Source organism: Heliconius melpomene, chromosome 5, assembly GCF_056956725.1.
Source record: "Heliconius melpomene rosina isolate 202511_hmr_F chromosome 5, ASM5695672v1, whole genome shotgun sequence".
Lineage (NCBI taxonomy): Eukaryota > Metazoa > Arthropoda > Insecta > Lepidoptera > Nymphalidae > Heliconius > Heliconius melpomene.
The window spans coordinates 5,618,759-5,630,968 of record NC_140393.1 but is presented as its reverse complement, the minus strand read 5'-3'; the positions used below and the strand labels follow the sequence as shown (position 1 = coordinate 5,630,968).

At 32.3% G+C, this 12,210-nt stretch overlaps 2 protein-coding genes across 3 annotated transcripts in view; both read right to left on the bottom strand.

The window, feature by feature from the left end:
- Positions 1-9,488, bottom strand: part of LOC146539045 (uncharacterized) — a 48,819-nt gene extending 39,331 nt beyond the window's left edge. The window contains exons 1-2 of one of the 2 annotated variants that reach the window (XM_085185872.1): positions 9,307-9,488; positions 5,069-5,518 (exon numbers count right to left, since the gene is read on the bottom strand). In XM_085185872.1, coding sequence (XP_085041998.1) covers positions 5,069-5,221 — 153 coding nt within the window. In that variant the 5' untranslated portion in view covers positions 5,222-5,518; positions 9,307-9,488. Of the gene's footprint in view, positions 1-5,068; positions 5,519-8,160; positions 8,293-9,306 lie in introns of those variants that run through there. The other variant, XM_085185871.1, reaches the window with a different exon arrangement.
- Positions 9,489-9,980: 492 nt separating this feature from the next.
- LOC146539044 (uncharacterized) lies at positions 9,981-12,210 on the bottom strand. The gene is made up of 3 exons (XM_085185730.1): positions 12,027-12,210; positions 11,797-11,901; positions 9,981-10,300 (listed from the first exon to the last, which is right to left on the bottom strand). Exons 1-3 carry the CDS (start codon positions 12,171-12,173, stop codon positions 10,202-10,204), a joined length of 351 nt encoding a protein of 116 aa, XP_085041856.1. The 5' UTR covers positions 12,174-12,210; the 3' UTR covers positions 9,981-10,201.

Genomic DNA, 12,210 nt, shown 5'->3' with positions numbered 1-12,210 from the left:
TCTTTTGTGAAAGTAAATTTACCTTACATACATTACTGTTATACTATTTTTAGTTCTCGTAACGCTTTTGTGAGTATTTGAAAAGTTTTTAAGCAAAATAAATGAATGTGAAAATCCCTTTATATTATACTTTTTACTTGAATACTTTATTTAACCTCATTTAGTGTAATGAATGTAAAGAAATGTATGTAGGAACCTAGTGCTATTTATTATTTGCATGTAATTTTCTGGTAGGGAGGCCAATGGTAGGGTACAAGCATATGACTGTAAATGGGAAAGATTGTGGGTTCGATTTCCACTTGAGGAAATGATCTAATATTTACATTTCTTTGTTTTAGTGTCGAAACAGAAGCGTTGAGTTCTGTCACTCCATACGCAATGGCTCCAGAAATTGGTGGAAAGTGAGAAGCGGTGTGTTTTAACACTAAGCAAGGTTTGCCTACCCTGCTACGAAATACAGCGTGAAAAAGCTGAAAAAAATTAAGTAATTCTCTAATACGCTTTCTCTTTGAGTATCCTACAGAACGTATTTTTCTTATGTCAGGAATAAGAAAATTTCTTCGATATAATTTATTATAGAACTCTATAAACTATAAACAAGCATGAAAAAGTTTAATCTCATAGCTATGTTAATGTGTCACTAGGTACCTACTTATCCGAGACGTCTATTTCATTCGAAACAGTGTATGGAACTTGAAATAATTCGAAGTGAAAAGTATGCTAATATTGTTGCTTTTCTACGTTAGGGTTTTATTTAGGCGTCGTAAAGGATAATGGAATAAAATATTTACGAAAAGATTTGTTAGTGCCATTTTATATAATTAACGTTTAATATATTTTTAGTAAAAACCTAGTAAATGAGCCAAAATTACATATTATTATAATTTTGTGGCTTACACTAACCCCCCCCCCCCATATTGCAGGGTTCTGGGTAGGTAGAGAGAGCCTAGTGTTAAGACACTCCGTCGAAGTTGGAGGCATTGCGTGTTGAGTAGCTCGGTGGGAATCGAACCCACAACAGTACAGTAGTTTACAGTCACATGCGCAACGACTGGCCTCAATTTACTTCAAAACAACTTTGCAGATATTTTAAAGTAATGCTATCTTCTGTATATACGAAGTAGCAGGATAAGCAGAGAGAACTAGAAGTCATTCTGAATACATTTTCATATCTGAAAATTTTCTTTTATATAAGAGTACCAAAATGTAAGATACCAGAGTATAAAAACGAAAATAATTAATTATTCCGCCTAGTCCAGAACTATCGCAAGACAAACACTATAAGACTGCGCCATGGTGGTGTTAGCTTTTGATTGTTTATTTATAGGATAGATAAGCTGTAGTATTTATTATGATTATTTTATAATAGACATTTTAATTTGAATTACGATTACCAAAATAATTCTCTTTAAAGATAGTAAAAGTAAATAATGTAGACGAATAGGAATTCCTTAATTACTTCCTAGCTCGGCCTGTATGTCTATTTATTTGAGTGTGCACTGTAAGAGTGTAAGTGTATGTTTTCAGAATATATTTGTTTAATATGTTTAAACAAATCCCATTTTAATTGTCTAACTACTAAAATTAAACCGTAACGAAAACGGTTTACAATATTACATATATATATTTTTTATATATTTTTTTGGATATTATTTGCAAGTATATTTTATTTCAGGTTCACACTGTTTCCCAAGCAGGATAAGCAGGCGGAACCTAGTGTTTCGAGACACCCAGTTCCCCGTCTTTCAGCCAATTTTCAAGACATTGCGTGTTAAGTGGCGGAGTTCAACGCCAGAGTCATCATCAGTCATCTTGACGAGAGTCACTACCGCGTCTAGCACCTTTACGCTTTATAAAAATTTAAATAAAGATAAAGATTTTTAGGTTAAGGTGGGGCGGGGGCATCAGCGTGATGATTGCCACGTGGTGGGCCACGTTGTGTCTCGCGTTGCATAAAGATAGTATTAAGAGATTCCGTTCCCATTAAGACATTTCCGTTCCACACTTTTCGCCAAATTCTGGGAACTAAACGTGCTCTACCAAGTACCAGAGCGAAGAAATGAAAATTTACTAAATATAAAGTAAAAAACAAATATCTTTCAATTCTGCTTTACGATAAAATAACTTGTTCAAATGAGTAAACAATTGATTACATTCTGGAGGAGCAATATTTTTCGATTCGTACTTAATTGGTAGAAAACGCCCTTTCTTTTTTTAACACAGCCCTAAAGCAGATAAAAGAAAATACATTTAAAAGAATTGCGAGCACTGAGTTAAAATAAAACAAAGGATTCTGAATACTTTTAATTACAAATTAGAAACGCGACACTTTTTGAGTGGCCTAATCAAATTTCTAGTATCCATTATTATGCAAAGCTTCATTAACAAACGAATTTTGAAAGCCTACTGAATTAACTTCATTTGTTTGGAGATTTAAATTTAATTTAAATATTTGAAAATCTTTATTTGTGATGAGTATGGCTGGTCGTGGTAACTAGACAGATTCTGGGTTCAATTCTCACTCGAGGAAATGAAATATTTATTACTTTCAATAACAGTTTAAAGAACTTCGCCAATTAACGTATATACAACGGAGGGAAATAATGTTGCGACTCTTACACTCTCTCGAATCGAAATAATACTTAAAAAAAATTGTGGAAATAATAATGGAAATTACAAAATGATGTGTTTTGTAATTTTCACAATTATTTTCACAAGTAAACGAAAAATGTCAAATTAATTAATATCCTTTAAAGATTTCTTTATTTGAAATCTTAAAACCTAAATAATACTAAATTACTTTATTATTATTTAATCAATTAATATGATTATTATTACAAAGTTGAATTTTGTTGCCAATTTGAAGCACAAGTCGAGCTAAAAAGCCTTCAAAGGTCGCGGCGTTTCAAAGGGGAAATTAGGGTGATGTTAATGCTAATATATTTTCTTTACAAGAACATAATTGGAGTGAATTCAGCTCTTTAGAGAGACCAAAGTAAGAGTTAGCTTTATAAGTTTCATACAAAAAAAAACGTTTTGAGTGTAAAACACTAATAAGCACGTCCTTTGAGCATATAAGTAGAAAGAAGGGTTTGTTAAGCATGACGTGGCAAGTAATTTTTTAAACTCATTTAATGATCATTAATTACAATTTACCTTTATTATTTCTAATTTAGCTAATTTCTAATTATTAACGTGTTAATGGTAATAATTAGATAGAACTAGTAAATACTATAAAATGATATTGTATTATATAATTATCAGGTATATTATGGCAATGATTATTTAAGCCAATAATCTTTTTGTGAATTACAAGATACCTTAAATTAGACTTGATGCAATGCCTCCATAATTCAGAATTAAATGGGGAACGGAAGAGTCTTAATAGGAACGGAGTGTCTCAACTTTAGGTTACCAGGTTCTCTATGCCTACCCTGCTATGTGCTGAACATAGAACAAAGGAAAGAAAATATTTAATTGTTGCAAGAAATTTAATAAGTATATAAAATTGACATTTATTTACTTGATTAAACTAATTTAAAAGATGAAACTAAATGTCAGTTTGCCAAGAATAATGGTACTTGTATCCATACCACTACGAGCTAAAGCAGGATGGGCTGCTGGTTTATAATAATTTTATTGTTTCTTCCTTTTTCTATTATAAAAAGAAAACGTGTCGATAATTCTAGAGAAATTGGATAGAATTATGGTTTGGCATTTCTGTACACAGAGGGTGGAAATGGAAACTTGGGAACCCTAAATAAATATCGACAGGGCGTCTAATGCATTTCGAATTTCAAGCAGCTATACGTAACCTAGATAGTTCTACATATATCTCAGACACATTAGTAAAATTGAAACCTCTTCGGTGGTTAGAATTGTAAAACAGTGCACCCACTAGGGGATGCTGTTTGATTCAAAGAAAACACGTTTTTTTTACAAATGTCACGCTAAATTCAATTTATTCCCAGACTTTCTAGTTCGTCGCTCTTACGCGTCTACTGAGGTCAAGAGATACGACAGCTAAAATTCAATTTATGTAAGTAAATTGTATATTTTGCTACTTAATATGTTAATATTGTCTGATTAGAATATTTTCTAAAATTAATGTTTTTTTAAGTGTCACACTGTATCCCGAATACAGTAAGGAAAGGCAGAGGGAACCTAGTGTTAGGAAACTCCGTTATCCATTTTCCGCTGAATTCGTGTGGCATTGCTTGTTGAGTGGCGGAACTTAACGCCGAGCTTAACGACACCAGAGCGGAGAAATCCTCCTCCGCTCCTGCACCATAACTGGTCTCAAAATAAATAAATAAATTATGAAATTAAAATATAACAGTCTAGTCATTGGTGTAAGTTCATTTGTTTGGCTCGGGGCGGTAATCAAAGTTACCGCACGCGACGTCAGCGGAAACTAATTCGATCAAAACTTCCAAGAAAGTTATTTGCAATACTAGTTATGATCTTTAACGCAATAAACATAGTATTATTTTACGGATTCCATAGCCAAAGTTGGTAACATGGGCGTAGGAAAGGGAAGGCCGGGTTGCTTGTGCCCACCCCTGAAATTTTACTAGCAAAAAATTTGCCCCGAAACATTAAAAAGAAAAACATTTATACGAATATATCTGTTCCAGAAGAAAATATCTCCAGATACACCCATGCTTGGTGATATGTTTGAATATGTCTGTATATCTACGTCTAACTTATTAATTCCTCGATCCGATCTAATATTTCCTTTACAAAGTTGATATATATTATAGGCAGGCACCGAAGTCAATTCCTTAAGTACGGTTAGCTAACCGCCGTGACCGAATTTCAGTTTAAACTTTGATTATAAGGCTTAAACGCGCTCTACCTTGAAATATGGAGGATTCTAGCCTAATATGTTCAGCTCATTCGTAAATTTCTGACTCAAGTAAATTAATGAGACCCTATATTATTTATATTGATATAACAAGTCCACTTTATAGTTCAAAGAGAAATATACTCAGTAAACAAACACTTAAAGAAATTATAAGAATAAAATTTGTTATATTGCTGAAATATAAGTCGAAAAAAGCCTTACCTTTTTCGCCTTTCCATTTTTCCTCAGCAGTTTAGCACAACAAAGCCCCCTCGTATCAGGCAAGGGTGCGGGGGGTCTCTTTGGCCAGCAGAGCCGTTTCGGAGTGACCGCCGCCGCCGCCTCACTTCTAGCCTCTTCCTTATCTTCACACATTACCACCACAACTTGACCCCCTTGTCTACGCTACCCAACACTCAGTGCCGAGATATCGATGCTTTATGAGGACCTCAGGCATTGTTTTCTCCTATAAAACTCCCCACGATAACACTATCACACTCTAATTTATGGCTTTGCAAAAATCTATTTGACGTTATGAGATCGCTACTCCTAAAAACTACCTATGAAGCTATTTTCCTAAGGAGATAAGTTCGAAAGGTTTGTACTGGCCTTGCTAAATATATGTACGAGCTATCTAATCTCTACAATACGTATGAACGTCCGTTTTAACATCTGAAACAAAGAAAACATCCAAAATTAGTTAAATAAATAATTTGCAAGTCTAATTAATATTTATGGAGAAATTACGGAATACCACGAAGTTACTCAACATAATTATCGCGAACTCATTGAATTCTTTCCGAACTTCATCGCGTCATTCAATATTCTTTGGACAGACGACAAACATAATTAAGATGGAGAATAAAATAAAAAAAACGTTATTTTCCTTAGTCGTTAACCTTTTTAAGAAAATGTGTTGTTATTTTGTTCAAAGTATTTTTTTTATGTTTTATAATGAAAGCTGTTTAGCAGGTTCAAATAGAAATTAGTGGCAAGAGCCTCCATTTTATGCTTTTGCCATATTTTGTCTTGCCAAAATAACGAAATGGAAATAGTTCTAGTCCCCAGGTGTGAACTGAACCCAGTACCATCACCTATACAACCACCCACTGCGCCAAGATAGCGTCCACAGTATACATTAAAAAATTCTCGCTCTCTGTTTAAATACTTCTTGTCGTTTGACTCTCTGATTATTCACAAAAGTTATTCTACAGTCCATTCTTATAGCCTTATCTTAGTCCTCTCTTAACATTAAGAAATGTAAATTTATCTCAGCAGAAGATACCCAATGAATAATATTATGAGTAATAATCGTCAAATGTCAAGTTTGCCTGAAATAAGCGGGTAGTCGGACCGCGCTCGCAGGTACCGCAGCACCGCGTTCTGGATCCATTCCAGCTAATATACCATTCTGTTTGTCTTTCGAGGCAATAAAATGAATTTTATGCAAATCATACGAATTCTATACATTTTTGATGAGCGTCTCTCAGATGTGTTCGCGGCGTTTAATTAATACATTTTTCCATCAAAACTTTGTAATTCCATAATGTGTACTTTGGATTTCGTAAAGGATTGTTGAAATGTTTGATTACAATAAGTTTAAATTAACGGGGATTCAGATTAATTAATGAATTTGAAATTTGAGGAGGGTTGTCTTACAATGTTCATAGGTTGTAGATTACATATTGTTCTAAAACTTTTTCTCATATGGCAACTTCTTATAAAAAATTTCACGATTCATTGGTTCGAAACTATTGTTCTTTATAATATCCGTTTATATTGAACTGAACGAGTAGAGGTTGGTAAAGGATGAACATGTTATATTAAAAATATTTTCAGGAGAAAAATTAATATATTGTGAACATTTCTTTCAGGTAACCGGGCTCTAGGCCTCCCGGTACTTGGGTAAAATAACGTCATAATTCACCCTTATTAATAAACACATAGGAACTCGAGAGCCACACACGGCAAAGTTTGTTGACATGTAAGAGAATAAGCGGATTTTTATTTTTTTGTCAAGCTACGTCTCGACTTTGCCGGCATAAGCCACTTTGCATCATAAAAATCAGGTATATTTAAAATTTTTACTGCAAACACCGGAACCTCATATATATTTAGAGAGAAATCTTGTTTATACATTACTGTATATTAGAGGACTACAATGTATAAAAAATACATATATAAATGAAAAATTCAAGAATGGCAAAAAAGATTGTGATGGGAAATTGAGCGTAGTAGAAGAAGGGGAGAACCTCGGTTGACCTTCGAAAACATGGTATCAAAGATAGTGGATAGTCACGTAAAAAGCACGAGGGCCCCTGGAGGACATGTATGAAGAGGTTGATGACAGTGGACGAGGACAGAGACGCATGCGAGACCGCCAGAGACCAGAGCGTTTCGTCCAGAACTTTGAACTACTGATACATAGTATATAGGCAATTAATTTTTTTTGTTATTAATATTAATTTATCGATTATCATATATTTTCAATTGATATTTATATAATACCACAATAATGTCCAGACTTTTGAGATATGATCTCAGCAAATTTCAATCATATTCATATAACATTTTCATTCAATATCAGTTGAGGTTTGAATAAAGGGCGTTAGGTAGGAACGTATATGTGGCACGGGAAATTATTACAGCAAAATGATTTATGTTGATGAAAAATATCTATGACAGAGTAATGGATGCTCCCTCTAATAATTACAAGGAGGCAAGAAAAAATGTAATAAATAAGAAATTGAATCACATTTTTAAATCTTTTTTATGTTTTTCTTATAGCTATGATTTTTTATTATTTGTTTATTGTTTAGAAATTTATTTTAATGTTGTTATCATTTGTGATAACTTCTAATTTAAAGAGTTTATGATGACAAAGAATATAATGTACGCTCAAAACACAATGTGGGGTTGGGAAGCGTCTTAATGGGAACGGAATTTCTTAAAACTAGGTTCCCTGGTTATCCCTCCTACCTTGATATTTGCAGTATACAGCGTAAAGCTAAAAAAACAATTGAAGAATATATTTTTATATTTACTTATATACAATCTCTATTGTATTACGTTACATCCATTGTATTGTGTATATTATTTATACCATGTATCATTTGTCATTTTATCATTTTAATGAAATACAAAAATAAATACTATTACTATAATTATTTAGTTGTTTTTATGATAAAATAACCATTAATCAACAATATTCAACAAATAAAAACTAGAAAAAACTTTATAAACCAAAAAAAAAAAAACAAAACATTTTATTACATTTAAAAACAAAACAAAGGTTGGCTCATATCTATTCTTACCAAGAAACAAGCAACAACTCTATTCTCCTATCTCAAGTCCAACACTATCATCTAATCACTACTTATCGAGGTTATTTCGAAGTTAAGTTTATCGTAGCTCGTAACGCGGCGTGGCTACGTGCCTCTACGGCGGCTCTGGGCGCTCTGCCGCTCTGTAGGGCGCCGCCCGCCTTATATGCCCGCCTGGACCCCTTGCAGACGCCTTTCCCGCCAAACCCCCCTAGACTATACGAATTGCATTCCAATTCTTTCTTTTGTAATACAAATTGAATGTAAGTATTTCATGAATAAGATGATAGATACTGCAGCGTCACTTCTTATTATTGACAAAGATGTGGATTATGGCATGTATAAGGTATTAGACTTTTGGATTGTTAAGAATAATTTTATTTTTTCTTTCAGTTTCACGCGGTTTCCCTCAAATAGGGTAGGTTACGTACTAAGACAATAAGTGCCCCAATTTACGTTAAATTTTCGAGGTATTACGTGTTGAAAGGCGGAATTAAACACCGCGCTTTGCCTTGTTACCAGAGGGAATACATGAAAATATTAATAAAACCGGCTTGTGTTAGTACGCACGAGAGCCACAATTTTTTATTTTCTTGCCATATTTTTTTATTTATTATTGGTATTAAGAATAGGATTTCCCGTATACAAAATATTTAATGTCTTTTATACCTAAACAAGAAATTGCACATAATGAGATGTATATTTGAATTTACAATTATTTATATTGAATCATTAATATTTCAGTATAAAAGTTGTAGTTATATAAAATATTTTCATATTTTAAACGACGTCAACTATCATTTTATCTAATACGAATTAACATTATCGTACGACAAAGACGCATACGTTCCTGTTTTGGTATTTTAATATTATCCTCCTCGCACAGCATCCGAATCGATATTTTCTTAAGACAATTATTCAATGTATTGAAAATATCCAGTCCTTGTCTCTCTATATAGCTAGCTATAAGTATATACCATTATCAATATTGACAAACTAACGAGAGACACACGTCCAAGACTTAGGGATCTACATTTTTAATAGAGACGTCTATTTCCCGCTACATTTAAGCACATGGCACTAGCGTATACGCTGAAGTAGCCAATTACTAAAGCGTTATTGTATCATTGTACTCACCTTAAGCTTGTTCGTGCTCGCTTTTTAATGGAAAACGCAACAAATTCGTAATCACTGGGAACTAAAACAACCATTTTAAACACTATAAAACAAATAAGCACATTTATAAAAACAATTTCATACACAACTGTTTGTTTACACGATACAAAATAAGATATTAAAGCGTGTTGTTAGGGCGGGCACGAGCGCCGACTAGCGGCGGGCGGGCGAAGCGCTAGGGCGGCCACGGCTAGGGTCGAGGGCATCCCCGTCCCTCTCGCACGCACACCTCAATAGGTTCCGGCTAACGCGTTACGCAAAAAGGGCACTTTTATCAATGACATAGGAGATACGTAAGGCATCCTGCGTAAAGTTTGAACCCCTCTCCTGCGCGTGGCCTTGAGCCAGCCTGATGTTTTCATCTCGTGTGCGTAATAAAGCGTTTAGGGAGGGGACAGGCGACTTCCTCTGAAGGATTTATGGCGGAGTCTCTAGAATTAATTCGGACCGATTTTAGCCCTCACGGCTGTCAAGGGGAGACGTCAGCAGACTTTGCATTATTTACATAATTATTACGAACACATTGCGTTGATTTAAATAATGTTATTTTTGGGAATAATTAGCGGTGGGGATCTTTAAGATATAGTTATCTTATGTAGTTATTTTTTGGAATACAAAGTAATAAAAATAACAAATAGTTACGAAACTTTTAATAAATCTTTATTATAAAATTGTAACATAATAAAGCTGTAAACATTTTAGAATTAAGTTAAATGCAAAAAAAAATTAAAACTTGTAAAATACAACATAGATGAATTTTGGCAACAATAATTTCTTTTCTTTAGCAATTTATATATAAATATAGAACAAAAATATATTTATTGTGAGTGCTTTATTTCATTATTTGACATAAAAGTTATCCGATAAGCATTGGCTGCAATTTTCCAGACTCATACAAGCTCTTAACATCGGATCCTCCTCCCACACAGTTGCCATTGATGAACACTTGAGGTACCTTAAAAATATAAAATAACATAAAATAAATAAAAAAATGGATTTAATCTATTTAAAAATACTACTATCAATTATAATATTTTTGACATCCTGTTATTTCATCACTGTGGTTACAACCATATCATAAAATGTTTGTGCTTGTAACCATATGATAAAATGGACTATATTTGAAAATACACTTTTACTAAATAAAAAATACTTATTTAAGAATTGTATCATATTTCCTACCAGATTTTTACTTCATCCTGCTTGTAGCAGAGAAGGCCGAGAGAATCTAGTATTAAAATATTTAATTCTAAGCTTTCTGTGCAAGTCAAAATATGCAATATTTTGAATTGCGCATACATAGTCTAAGTCATACTTTCATTTAAAACTGTAAATAAATAGCAATAATATAATATTATAAAGCTGACAGGTTTGTTTGGTCCAATATGCCAATTTCAGGAATTACTGTTTGGAAATTAAGGAATCTTTTTGTTGAATAATCCATTTATCAAGGACAGATTAACTCTTAGATATTTCCACAGACAACTAAATAAAAACAAAACACACTTAGATTTTAACCACAGAGGCAAATCCATAGGTAAATATTAGTTATAAATTTATGTAAGCTTTCCTATTGTAATTTGATACTTAAAATTAACTATAATTTAGATTTTATTTATAATCTTATATCTAATCTAAAGTACTTATCAGAGACAGAAATACTACAGTTTAATTACCTACATAAATGAAAACAATTTTGTTTTTTAGCTTGACAATATATCAGACATACAGCAAGTAGTCACAGGGAAGATTCATTAATATCAACCAACCATATCATGTTTAAAATATCTACAATTGTTATCTCTAAATAGTTTGTTAAATTGAGCAGAACTAATTCCAAATAAATCAGATGTTTAATATTATGCAATAATGTGAAATTTACAATATTTTTTTCATAAAAAATACATTTTTATACATTAAGGTACTAAATGTTTATTATAAATTAAACTTTTTTGTGAATTTTGATGTATTGATAGAAAATAAAAATAAAATATTTCATACAGGGAAAGTAAGGGAACACTAAGAAATCATTCCTAAAAATTGCTATAAGAACAGAAAAAAAGAATTTTGCAAATTAATTAATGGAAAGTCATGTGTAATGACTAGATTACTATAAAGCTTCTGTAATTTCATTTTCCTGGCATAACCTGGGACAAATTACATAAAATATATAAGTTCCACTTCATATCATTTTTTTCTAACCATATCATACATTCAATATTTTAAAACAATAAACTAAGATTATTAATAGAGGTATGATAATCATTGCATTTAACATTGAAGTGTCACTGCTTATAAAATGACATCATCAAAACAACTCAGAGGTAAAATTTTCCCTAATTGTATTTACAGAAATTTGTAATATTTAAAAATTTGGAAGTTCAATTTATTTTTAAGATATACATAAGAATATATTTTTCGTAAGTTCTATAAGGACTAACAATTACTTACTGTCCTAAAACCGGTAATTTCCGCTAGGTTGTTCTGAATATCAGTTCCATCATTGCGCTCGTCAAGCTCGTAAACCTTTATGGGTTGTTTGACCTGCTGGAAAACCTGTAAATCATAAATAATAATAAATAAGTGACTAATGCATTCGTTCAATATCTGTAAGGATTATTATAATAATCCTCTAGTTTAGTGATCGAAATTTAAAATAATAACCTAAATACTAGACTTACTTCTTTCGCTAATTTACAATAAGGACAATAAGATTTTGAAAACACAACTACTTTTTCTTGAGAAACAGCTTCTTTAATAAACTGTTGAATTTCTGAGGAGCTCGCCATGTTAGATGAACGTACAAATTTGCTTGTAAATGAGCCCATTAATAAAAACTAGAATTTTGACAATAGTTGTTGACGT